Source organism: Megascapheus bottae, chromosome 10, assembly GCF_031878675.1.
Source record: "Megascapheus bottae isolate mThoBot1 chromosome 10, mThoBot2.hap1, whole genome shotgun sequence".
In the NCBI taxonomy this organism is placed as follows: Eukaryota; Metazoa; Chordata; class Mammalia; order Rodentia; family Geomyidae; genus Megascapheus; species Megascapheus bottae.
This window is the reverse complement of record NC_143518.1, coordinates 36,935,663-36,949,313: the sequence shown is the minus strand read 5'-3', so window position 1 is coordinate 36,949,313 and position 13,651 is coordinate 36,935,663. Positions and strand designations below refer to the sequence as shown.

At 39.7% G+C, this 13,651-nt stretch overlaps 1 protein-coding gene across 1 annotated transcript in view; it reads right to left on the bottom strand.

The window, feature by feature from the left end:
• The window catches only part of Fcrl3 (Fc receptor like 3), a 34,629-nt gene extending 21,951 nt beyond the window's left edge, over positions 1–12,678 (bottom strand). The window contains 1 exon segment of the mRNA XM_090341624.1: positions 12,586–12,678. Coding sequence (XP_090197750.1) covers positions 12,586–12,678 — 93 coding nt within the window.
• Between the last annotated feature and the right edge of the window lie 973 nt (positions 12,679–13,651).

The following is a 13,651-nucleotide window of genomic DNA, read 5'->3' as shown; positions in this document are numbered from 1 at the left end:
GAACTATTTACAGGTCTGACTCCACCTGGAGACTTTATGAAAATAGATGGAGTAGCCCAAGAAGTTATCCAGATGGGGAGAGAAACAGTCTTAGGACAGAGCCACAAAAAGCATCAGTATTTAAGGCTGTGCTAATGGTGGAAGAGGAAGAGAAGAGATTTCAGTGTGGACAGGTGAGAAGTGATGGAAATCCCCTCCAACCCCTAACCCTCTGCTCCTCCCAACTTTCATTTTCATTGACATTCTTATCTGGGCACTGGTGGCTCATGCCTGCAAGTCTAGAAACTTTAGAGTTTGAGATCTGAGAATCATGGTTCAAAGCCAGACTGAGCAGGAAAGTACATGAGGCGCTGATCTCCAATTATGTAGCAATAAGCCAGAAGTGAAGTTGTGACTCAAGTGCTAGAGCACCAACCTGGAATAAAAAAAGCTAAGAGGGTCGGGAGTTTGGCCTAGTGGTTAAAGTGCTTGCCTAGCATGCATGAAGACCCGGGTTCGATTCCTTGATACCACATACATAGAAAAAAAAAAGCCAGAAGTGGTGCTGAGGCTCAAGTGGTAGAGCTCTAGCCTTGAGAAAGTCCAAGGACACTGCTCAGGCCCTGAGCTCAAGCCCAGGACTGGCAAAAAAATAAAAAATAAAAAAAAATAAAAAAAGTTAAGAGATAACAGCCAAGCCCATTATCAGCACACACACACACACACACACACACACACACACACACACACACACACACCCATTATCAGCACACACATACACACACACAGAACATTCTTTGTTCTCAAATGTGTGTGTATGTGCATATATACATATAGCACAGTGCATTAAAAATACTATTAAGAACTGGGTGGGGTGGCTCACGTCTCTAATCCTAGCTACTCAGGAGGCTGTGATCTGAGGATCGCGGTTCAAAGCCAGCCCAGCCACTAAGAATGTGAGAGTCTTATCTCCAATTAACCTCTAGAAAATGGGAAGTGGGTTAAGGCACTAGCCTTGAGCTGAAGAGCTCAGGGACAACACCCAGACCCAGGGGTAGGGTGGTCTTGAGCTGAAGAGCTCAAGGACAGCTCCCAGGCCCAGATTTCAAGCCCCATGATCCACAAAAAAAGTGCTAATAAGTTATTGTAATATAGTTACCCTTGTGATCACCACTAAGATGAAGAGACAGGATAGTACGGGAACTCTAGAAGTCTGGCATACATCAGCTCTGTCATAACCCCCCTACTTTCTGTAGTTTACCTTTTATGGTATTCCCTTCTTCATTGTGCATTATCTATTATCAATTCCTAAACAGTATTGTTTAGTTTTTCTTTTTCCGGGATTTTATGTCCAGGTAATCATAAAGATACAGTTTTTTTTTTAAATCATAACAGTGACCTATCATCAAAAATAATTCAATAGTCCTCAGATTCTTCTCCAATTTGGCTGGAAGTAGAGAATTGATAATCACTTCACTTGAAAAATAATTGTCACTAAATATTTGGATTCATTTATTTCATTTTTTTCTTGAATTTTTTCATATATTTTTATTGTAATTAATAGAAGGGTTACATTATATTCACCAGATAGAAGGTGCATTACTTCACAAACATTGATACCCTTTCTCATGTCTTGGTCCCCATTTCCCTCCCTCAACCCTTGAATTTTTATAACAATATTTTTCTAAGACTTGTCTAAGGATTGTTATATAAGGAAATATTAGGAAAAATAAAAAATACTCCAATCTTCTGGTCTGTGTCCTCAGAGGCCCACTTGAATAGTGGCCTGTTCTGTCTAACCATATGACTATCATGGTCTCTGATGCTCAATCTTTTTTCAAATTTTTAAAAAAATTTCTTATTGTTGGGATAATGTATAAAAGGGTTACAGTTACATTCGCCAGGTAGTAGGTGAATCACTTCTCACATATTGGTACCCCTTGTCATGTTTTTGTCCCCATTTCTATCCCTCAACCCTTTCAATCGTCTTGTTTTACCCTCTCCCCTTTCTTATTTCAAATAAACGAATAAATGTATATACAATATACCAGGTAACAAAGTCAGATTCAATAACAATATGAGATTAACCAAAGGGCAAAAAAAAGAAGAGAAATAACATAGTACATTAAGAACGACAATCACACAAGATAAAGCTCTTGTTTCTATATCTTAGAGATCCTTTTATTTAGTCTCATCCTATATGACCTTATGTACCTAGGTTTTGAGCTATTGTAATTATCTGCTAGAAAAGCCCACATATGTACTAATTACTACAAATGAGGGAAACCATTGAGCCTATGTTCCTTTGGGCCTGGCTTACTTCATTTAATATGATTTTTTTCAAGTCTTTCCTTTTCCTTACAAATGGGGTGACGTTATTCTTTCTGATGGCAGTATAGAATTCTATTGTGTATAAGTACCACACCTTAATCCAGTCATCTACTGAGGGGCATCTGGGTTGGTTCCATATCTTTGCTATGGTAAATAGTGCAGCAATGAACATTGTTGTGCTAGTGGCTTTAGTATGTCCTTGTTTCTTGACATTTGGGTAAATGCTAAGGAGTGGAATTGCTGGGTCATAGGGGAGCTCTATGTTTAGTCTTTTGAGGAATCACCATATTGCTTTCCATAGTGGTTGAATGAGTTTACACTCCCACCAACAGTGTAGTAGTGATCCCTCCTGGCCACATCCCTGCCAGCATCTGTTGTTATTAGTTTTCTTGATCTTGGTCATTCTAACAGGAGTGAGGTGGAATCTCAAAGTTGTTTTGATTTGCATTTCTTTTATGGCCAGAGATGTTGTGCATTTTTTCATGTGTCTATAGGCGATTCTTATTTTCTCTTCAGAGAAGTTTCTCTTTAAGAAACTTCTTAAATAGGATGATTGTTTCTTTGAAAATTTGTTTTGGAGAGATTCAATTTTTTTAGCTGCAGATATATTTTAGATATGAGGCTTTTGTCTGTTATATGGCTAGTGAAGATCTTTTCCCACTCTGTGGGATTTCTACTTGACTTATGAGTTATGTCCTTTGCCATATCGAAGCTCTGAAGTTTAATGCAGTCCCACTTTTCCAAATTTTCCTTAATTTGTGGTGTTTCTGAGTCTTTATTAAGAAAGTTTTGACCTGTGCCAAAGAGCCTTAGTGTATCTCCTATTCCTTCTTGTACAGTTTTCAGTGTATCTGCTTTTACCTTATAGGCTTTGATCCACTTGGAGTTAATCCTGGTGCAGGGTGAAATAGAAGGATCCAACTTTAGTTTTCTGCAGGTGCTTAGCCAATTCTGCTAGCACCACTTGTTGAAGAGGCTGTCTTTTTTCCATTCTATCTTTTTTGCTCCCTTTTCAAAAATAGGTGGCCATAGGTCTGTGGGTTGACTTCTGGGTCTTCAGTTCTTTTCTACTGGTCCTCAGGCCTATTCTTGTGCCATACCAAGATGTTTTGGTTACTATAGCTCTGTAATAGAGTTTAAAGTTTAGTATTGATATTCCTCCAGTGGTGATCTTTCTGCTAAGGATTGTTTTTGTTATATGGGGTCTTTTATTATTCCATATGAAATTTTAAATTGCTTCCTCTATTTCCTTAAAGAATGACATTGGGATAGTGATGGATATTGCATTGAATTTATAGAAAGCCCTTGGCAGGATTGCCATTTTCACGATGTTAATTCTTCCAGTCCATTATTAATTTTTCAAAGAACCAACTCCTTGTTTTGTTGATTCTTTCTATAATTTTTTGGACTCTAATTCATTTAATTCTGTTTTAATTTTAATAATTTGCTTCCTTCTATTGGAATTGAGATTTGTTTGTTGCTCTTTTTCCAAGAGCTTAAAGTGTACCATTAAATTGTTGGTTTGAGATTTTCCCAAAGGTAGGCACTCAGAGCTATAAATTTTCCTCTGAATACTGCCGTTGCTGTGTTTCAAAGGAACTGGTATTTTGTGTGCTTCTTTTTGTTAAATTCCATAAACTGTTGAATTTCTATTCTGATCTCCTCAATGACCCACTGGTGATTCAACAATATGTTGTTCAATCTCCATGAGTTACAGGGTTTTCATTGGTGGAGCTTGGTGTTCAGTTCCAGTTTTATGCCCTTGTGGTCTGAGAGAATGCAGCGAATAATATCAGTTTCTGAATCTGCACAGGTTTGCTTTATGCCCTAAAATGTGGTCTATTTTAGAAAATGTTTCATGTGCTGCTGAAAAGAACCATATATTCTAGTTTGCTGGGTGGAATAATCCGCAGATATCTGTTAGGTCTAGTTGATCTATGCAATTGTTCAATGCTGAGGTTTTTCTGTTGAGTTTTTGCCTGCTTGATCTGTCCATAGGTGAGAGTGATGTCTTAAAGTCACCAACAACCACTGTACTTGGATCTACGTGTGCCTTTAGTATAAGTGAAGTTTGTTTGATGAAGTTGGGTGCTATGGCATTAGGTATGTAGATATTTAGTATGGTTATATCCTCCTGGAGGAGAGATCCCTTTATTAGTATTTAATAACCTTCTTTGTCTCTTCTCACTAATTTTAGTTTGAAGTCTATTTTATCTGATATGAGGATGACAACTCCAGCCTGTTTATGGGGGCTGTTAGCCTGATAGATTTTATTCAAGCCTCTCACTCTCAAAATATGTTTGTTCTTTTGGGAAAGATGTGTCTATTGAAGACAGCAGAACAATGGATCTTGCTTTTTGATCCAGCTAGAGAGTCTATGCAGTTTAATTGGAGAGTTCAGTCCATTGATATTGAGGGTTAGGATTGAAAAATATCTACTAGTTCCTGCCATTTAAAAAAAATTTGTTTGTGACTTCTCAATTCTTGGTGTAATTAGCTGGTATGCTTTTTAGGTGCTATTTCTCTGTCGGTAACATGTTTGTGTTGATTTTCAATGTGTAGAATATCTTTGAGAATTTTCTGTAAGGCTGGTTTGGTCAGTACAGACAGTTTCAACCTTTCCTTGCTATGAAAGGTTTTTATTGTTCCCTAAGCTTAGCTGGGTACAGTTTTCTTGGTTGCTAGTTAATTGTCTTTAGAGAATGACATACATAATTTCAAGCATGGTATCTGCTGAGAAATCTGTGGCTATTCTGATGGATTCTTGGGGGGTTGGATGGAAGCACCTCTATGAGACAGTGAACAAGGTACATGATGGTTTCTGGGAGAGAGTGAGGAAAGGAAATAGGCTGAGGAGAGAGGGAGTGAAAGATGTACAGGCATAATCCTTCATTCCAATGACTTGGGGCTCTTGCTGTAGATTATCTTCTCTGGCTTGTTCATCTTTGGCTTTCCTAAGTTATAAAATAGAAGCATTGCTTCAGATTCATTTTTTCTCAATAGTACTTCAGCTGCATTTCCCCCATGCCTTTCTCTTTCTCTCTCATCTGTTCTTGTTCTCTGTTCTCTTATAGGACAGATTATCCCTAGAGGAGATATACTTTATTCTATGCATATTTTACCTCTCCGAATATCTAACAAAAACTTACTCCTGCATTATAGATGTCAATAATCTTGGATACATGAGTTTGTCAATTCATTTAAATATATTTAATCTTACACAAGATACCAGATAGAGTAATATAGACCAGCCTAAGACCTTGCTTTAATAGCAACAACAAAATGAAGAAAAGACATGATAATAACTTTTATTCTTAGCATAAGCAGAATAGTAATATATCTTTAAAATCTCAAGTGGACTGAGGCTTCTAAAGTTGAAATTTTGACAAGGAAGAGCTCTTACCTGAGTGTATTAATGGCAAAACTTTCTCCTGAAATGCAGATAAAAGAACCGATCATTTTAGATTAGAAAGCTTTGTACTTTAAAGCTTATTACTATTCATATCACAGACAAAAGGATGATATATTTAGTTACAAATATTATATAAAAATCACTAGGAAAGTATAAAAAATTAATTCAAAATAGTGAAATGACGTAAACAGAGAAGCTCACAGAAAAGAGATAAATCAAACTCTAAAGTATTAATGTTATTACATTAAAAGGAGGCAAACATTAAAATCTTACAATAAGCTGTGTGATTAGTGTACTGTGAAATAATAATTTACATATCCTGATGGGAGTATAATTTGGATTAAGCATAGGGGTAACACTTGACAGTGTATGTCAGACTGATAAGGGAAGAGGTCAGAGATTAACTGGGCTTGAAAACACCAGCCAAAATCCTTTCTATGCAAAATAAAGTTAACTGATGTGTTTCCAGAATTACTTTCACTCGATGGCTTGTGGATAGGCTTAAAGAAGTCTTGGCATGAGTTTACCCTAAGATTCTGCCATGCTGACGTATATGTATCTGACGTATCTATGTATGAAGGAAACTTACAAAAGCTGTGGTTGAATCATAGCAGACTAGGATGGTTATAGAAAGGGAGCATTGGAGAGAGTTACTGTTATTAACAGTGTGCTATGTATATATAAGAAATGCTCTGGTGAAACCCCTTTCTACAATTACTATATACTACAGAAGATGAATGACAAATAGGCTCTGTTTGGGGTTGGTGCTAGTTGTAAAGGAGAGGGAAAATGAGTATGGTAAAGGAAGGTGAATACGTGTGTGTGTGTGTGTGTGTGTGTGTGTGTGTGTGTGTGTGTAAACAGAGCAATGAGACCTGTTGAAATTGTCAGGAGAAGCAGAAGAAAATGACCAGGGAGGGGGTGACCCCTTGCATCACTGTATGCGTGTAGGAAATATTGCAATGAAACTGCTTTATACAAATACTATGTTAATAAAAATAAGCAAGAAAAAAATAAGAAAAAAAGCAAGAGATATTCTGACATGCCTCCCTGTTTGCCTTGTGTCTGATAGATTTAAGTAAATTGAAGTTTACTGTAATAGATGACATTTATGACAGAAGAAGAAATAAAGCCCAAAGTGCAGCAAGCAAAGACTTGAGGTTTGTTGGATTTGTGGTCAGGCAAGTATAAACACTAGTCTCTGCTCTGCCCCCACTGGCTGTGAGAACATAGAAAACTCTTTAACCTTCCAAGGTTGTTAAATATGGATGATAATATTTATTTCAAGTTTTTTTGACAATTGCAGATAGTGTATAAAAACTTGCCATACATAATAGATACAATAATTAGTCATTGGTAACTTTCTTTTGATAGAATACTGACATAGATGAGTATGAGAAGTTACTTTGAAGAATTCTCTAAATTTTTGGTCTTAAAGAGGGGGGCCAGGAGTTTGGCCTAGTGGTAGAGTGCTTGTCTAGCATGCAGGAAGACCCAAGTTTGATACCTCGGAACCACATACATAGAAAAAGCTGAAAGTGGTGCTGTGGCTCCAGTGGGAGAGCTCTAGCCTTGAGAAAGCCCAAGGACAGTGCTCAGGCCCTGAGTTCAAGCCCCAGGACTGGCAAAAATAAAATAAGTTACAGGGTCAGATGATGGTACCTTAATCTGTAATCCTAACTACTTCAGTAAGCTGAGATCTGAGAATTGAGGTTCAAAGCCACACCAGGCAGAAAGTCTGTGGGACTCTTATCTCCTACTAACCAGCAAAAAGCCAGAAATGGAGGTGTGGCTCAACTGGTATAGCCCTAGCCAAGAGCAAAATCATAAAGCTTAGAGTTCAAGCGCCAATACTGGCACAAACAAACAAACAAACAAATAAAACATTACAAAGATAGGTAGTCATGCAGAAATGCCCAAAACACAGCTACTTTGTGTTGCACCTCTAGTAATAATGTGTAAATAAATTTGAACCATCTGTTCAAGGACAACTAGAAATGCCAGGCAAAAATATTTTCAAGGGCATTCAATTGGTAATAAGATAGTGAAAAACGACGGAGACAAGGGGAGAAGCTTGAGGAGACAGACTTGGCTTCTAGGATCATTCGCTCCTTGTGTCACTAGCTTCTTCCTGAGAGGGCAGTCACTGCTTTCCTGGGGCTTGTGATGATTAAATAGCCCATGTGATGCAGTGCCTCACTGGGGATAAGTCAATCCAGGTGGTGATTCCAGCATGGGAAGTACTTGCAGCCCCGCCGGGAAGCAGGCATCATGCCTTTTAAAGTATCCAGCCCACTGTGTAACACTGCAGCCTAGTTGGTGATCACTGAAGATTTAATCAATGGATATTACTTGACAAGGAAGAGAAAAGTTCTAAGGAGCATGGTCCATTTTTGATTCTTATGAGGAGAATTGTCAGGATCGATGTAGACTATCACTAACTAAATTCCCATTTAGCACAAGGATAAGATTTCACCAAGAAGCCAAGTGACCAGAAGCTGAAGCTCTGGCACTCATGTCTTGGTTTTAGCCTCCAGGCTCAGCTCCACTGATATTTCTTACTCTGCCCATGAACCTGGGATAGGAGGCTCTGTTTCCTGGCCCTGGGTCTCACTGTGTCTGCTTCCCCCTACAACTGGACATGTGATCTTTGAGTGGAGCCATATGAGTCTTACAGATCAGGTCCTTCAGTGGGCTGAAAAGAGCTGACAGTCAGCCACAGGACATGACAGTAACTCCAGAGAGAAAGAGCGCAACAGCCTCCAGAACAGGGAGGTACAAGGTTCTTGCTAAGAGCACAAGATGAGAAGCAATTTCAGTCAATAAGACATTCGGGACAAGACATGTGTCATTCTGTGCATCTTCCTTGCATCATCAAACCATAGTGCTGTAGGCCAGGTTTGATCTCTGGGGAGTTGCCTCCTCTTAGGTATCCCTCCTGCTGTGCTCCCACCATCCCCAACTCCCCAGGATTGAAGATCTCATCTTGGACTTGGATTTTTAAAAATTATTCTTGAACATGTTCTTTTCTTTTCAGGATGCCTCTAAAAATGGCAGTACAGTAATACTTGCAATTCTCACTCAAAATGCATTTTGTGTAGAGAAGCTTGGGACTGCTTTGGAAAACAATAACTCTAGTTCATCCTTGTCATCATCTTTGTTATCCATCCCCATTCCTCCTGGCATATCAGAACTTTGTTGTCTCCTTCAAAGACAGAAGATGGCAGCGGGAGGGTTAATGTATCTGCAAAAGAGAGGAAAATTTGGTTTGTTATTTCTGCAGCAAACTCAAATATCTAACCTTGTCCTCAGGCAGTGGGGTGTTGGGTATAGCCTCTACATCTTTAGAAAGGAGGTGCCAATCCAGGCCTTAAGTGCACGGAATTGGGTTCCATTTTTCCTGAAGGGGTATCAAGTACTCAAATAGCTAGCTAGCTCTTTGGCCTCATAAAGGCACCCAGGCTACTCATGAGAGCACCAATCTGGTGATGTAATTGCCTCCCCAAATCCCTACCTGGCCAAAACATTCCAGAAATAAGTTCCCTCATAGAAATTTGGTGGGAGTTGGGAGGATTCAGATGTTTAATCCATTTTAGGGAATGTCAGGGTAAACATAACTCTTACTTAGATGAAGAAGGCTTCTGACAAAGCTCCCTTTTCTGAGCTCTCTTTTGTGTTGCTATACAGAGGGTCCTTGTCCACCCTGGCACTCTTCTCTCCTATGCCCTTGCCCTGCATCTCCCTTTAGCCCTACAGCCACTGTTCTTGTAAATTCTCGTTCTAACTTTTCCTCCTTATCTCATCAAATGGACCACTAAGTGACCCAGATTCCTCTGGAGTAAGGAAGTTCCTGGAATATCTGGTAGCTTTAATTCTCAGAAGTTTCTATCTGAAGGCCAGACACAGCGGCTCTCTCCTGTGATCTCAGCCATCTGAGATTTAGAGGACTGTAGTTTGAGGCAAGCCTAGGCAAAAAGTTAGCAAAGTCTCTTCCCAAAAGAACAACAAAGCACACATACACAAGCCAAGTATGATGGCATATACCCTACTTACTTGGGAAGAGCATCAAGTTCCAAGGCTAGCCCAGCATAAAAACCTCAAGATCCCATCGAAAAATAATGAAAACAAATAAACAAACAGAGCTAGGGATATATGGCTTACGTGATGGAGAGTGCATGCTTTGCAAACATGAAGCCCTGAGTTTATAGCCCAGTATTGCCCCTGCTCCAAAAAAAAAGAGTTTCCATTTGAACATTTCCTGAAACTTTTCCCATCTATTCAATGTATAATGAAGAATAAGATAAGACAAAATTCAGTTCCTAAGAAATGATTACAGCGACAAAAGTCAGATATGATCCGTGGGCTCCTCTTCCTACACCGATTATCTCTTTTCTGTTTTGGTCACTGCAGTTTTTCAGGGCCACAAAACTGACTTTACTTAAGGTTAACTGTATTTAGAATATAGCTGGCAGTTTTGATCCCTAGATAAAGAACTCAGTGGTATCCTAACTGACAGAATCTTGGAATGTAGTGAAGGAAGCAGAGGTCAATCATAAGAAATGTGATGGCTGGTAAAATACCACTGGAAACACGAGACCAAAATAACAAAGCAAGTAAGGGCTTTGGAAGACAGATACATCAACCAGAGCCTCATAAATTAGTTTGTTTGTTTATAGAAAAGTACTCAGCTTGTTACTAGTTGTCCCAGAAGAACCAGAATTCCTGTTGGATGCTGGAATAAACTTCTCTCTCTCTCTTTTTTAAAACAATGAAGTCATAGACACAGGAAGGCTGGATTTCATTGTACACATGTAGAGAGTACTATGTGACACCTATGTTCTGCTGTGATCAAATTAAGGTAATCAGTATCACTTGGGGGGAAGTGGATGAGGTGTCACCATGTAACGCAGGCTGAGCCCCCAACTTATGATCTTACTACATTAGCTTCCCAAATGCTAGTGTAATACACAGATTTTGGGGTGCCCAGAGACCTCCCAGGAGCTGACTGATATAATGCACATGAAAGTTTTATTGCAAGCTCAAGTCTGGGCTGTCAATTGTCACTGACGCAGTGGATCTGGATTGAGAGCCCCAATCTTCCAGTTTTATATTTACAAAGTTAGGCCTAGGGGATTTCCAGCTAAGTTACTAGTAGCTACTAAAAGCTGGTTACAAAATACAGCTATATATGTGCTTCTATTGATTGGATGCCTCCACCTGGCCTGTCCTAACCTTGTTATTGAGTCTTGTTATTGAAAACTGACTGGTTTGGGGGACTGTTTTGTAAGTAATGTTTAGTTTCTTCATGGTCAGGTTGGTTTGAACTTAAGCAAGAAGTCTTGTTTTGGGTTCTCTTTTTCAGGCAGGGTCAGTTTGTACTTTTACATACATAGCAGAATGGCTATTCAAATAAGATATAGTTTCTCAGGCTAAAATGGAGTTACTCAGTCTAAAAACTGGTTCCTACATTCCCCCCTTATTCTTGGAAATGAGTCAATCTTGACTCATCTGTTAATTCTATATCCTCTTGTTGTAGGGGGTTGTATTGGTCCTGTAAAACTAACATTTTTACTGCTGATATTAGGGATGTCATCCATGGAAACCAGCTGATTAAGCTGTTATACCATTCTTCTCTCTCTTGCTCAAGTCTCCTTTTTCTAGGAACACTATTATCTAGTCCTCTTCTGTTCTGGAGGACAACTTTAGCTAAGGATCCCACTGAGTCAGTGAGATTGTCAATTGAATTTTATATATGTCTTAGGTCAGCATCTATTTGGTCAAAGTCCATTTCTCTGGGAATCCAACAGTCCAGCACCCTCACATGTTGTCTTCACCTGGGAATAATGAATCCACTAGCTCTTTCCTGTGCTGGGAATCATGGTGTAGATACACTTGGATGCCAGGGTACTGGAAACCAGATGATGAACATGTCCCCAAATCCACTTGTAATGCCTTTAAGGACTGGATTAACTCAGGGTTAGCACTATCAGCTAGTTTGGTTTCCCAGAGGTCTTCCTCCAATGGGAAGAACTTAATAATAACTAAGATCTCCTTTAAATGATTCCTCCTGGAGCTATTTCTGGACATCAGAGGTAATCTATGGCCCAGGGGATTGACAGTTGTCAGTTGTCACCAGGCCTGTGCGGACAGCATTCTTTGGTTTGAAGGGACATACAGCGCCCTCCCAGTTCTGCACCCAAGAAGGTCCTCACAATTGGGAAATAGGCCTCAAAGCATAACATCCCCTCGGGTGGGCACAAAGAATAGTTCTGCCTCAGTTTACCAATCCTATTAAACTGCATATTAACTTTAGTCAAGACATTTTCATACCATCTGCAACTAACTCAAACCTTCTGTGACTTACGTGAACATTCCATGGTTTGCTCCCTTCTGAGCAAACATTTAAGACAATTCTTTACTTTCAAAATCCCTTCTAATTAATAGGAAATATTTTTTCTATTTCTGCAACTCTGTTTCCAAAGTCTTTCTTTATAGAGTTTTATAAGTTCTGTCTTATAAAACTGAACACATCCCCCTTCTTTTAACTTCTTCATCTCATTTAAAAAATGACTCTGGTCCCTTCATCTTAAGGAGGCGGGGAGTTGATGGGCGAAGATTCATCTTCTGTAACTTCTTCAAGGTGACTCAGGAGCGTTGACTCTATACTTAGCCAGGGACCCTAAAAAGCTTAGCCTATTTGCCAGGAGTTGCCAGGATTGATATCAGCAGCAATATTTTATGCCAAACTAGAAATCATATACAACATTTAACAACTTCACAACCTATCAGCCTTTAGCAGCTACTAGTAACTTAGCTGGAAATCCCCTAGACCTAACTTTGTAAACATATAGAAACCCTCCAACTGGAAGGTCAGGGCTCTCAATCCGGGTCTGCTGCGTTGGTCGGTGACGGTTGACAATCCAGGCTCGAGCTGGCAATAGAACTCTCATGTGCATTACGTAGGTTGGCTCCTTGGTGGTCTCATCTGGGCATTACAGTAGGATGATAGGTGTGCACCACTGTGCCTGGTTGGGCAACATTTCCTTTAAACCCCAAGCACACATCTCATTCAGAAACTGGAGACACTCCTGGTAGGACACCTGTGGAGAATGAGAAGGAAAAATTCTGAATCTTGGTTAGAGATACTACCAAGAAAGACTCATAAGGATCAGTGTCACAGGCTCAGGGCTGGTAAATGAGCTTTTGGGTCAATGGCCTCATAATCTCAAGCTCTATAAGGTACAGAACACTGTGGAGCACGAGAACAAGACATGTGGTGGGAGCTGCGTGGTGCGGAATGTTGTAACTGCAGACCAGAGCTGGGAGCAGCAGAGTGCGCCTCCAAAACCCTGGGCAGGGCTGGGAGCAGGGCACGCAACAAGGAGACCCTGTGTTGCAGTGAAGGTAATTCATTGCCACAGGTTGATTTTTAGTTCCCAGAATGCTTAACCTAGGGCATTGTTTTAAATCCAATTCTGCTACTTCTAAGGTTGTTTGTTTCAGACAAAGCGCTGAGAAATGGAACACTGAAGAGTATTTGCCTTGTGTTGAGCTGCTTTATGGACAGCACAGAATTGTGGTTGCTTAAATAATGATCTGTGAACCTCCACAGCCTTGAGGCTGTGAATGTCTTTGTTGCTGAAGCTAATGATGATGAGGAAAAGACAGCTTTCATCATGGTTGTATTCCAAAAGCAACCAAATAATGGGTTTCAAGTCTGGGTGATGAGAGGATGTGAGGATACTGAAGGCATGAGGATGATGTAGAATCAAAACTTCTAATAGCAGCATCTGGGGAATGGACATAAGTGAGTCCACAGTAGGAATGATGAGAAACCTAATAGGGTTTGCATTAGAATTTGTATCCACTTGCTTCCTAGCTTGCTGTAGCTGTTCTAATGCCTGTTAACAGGTAGTTTGGTGGCCTTGA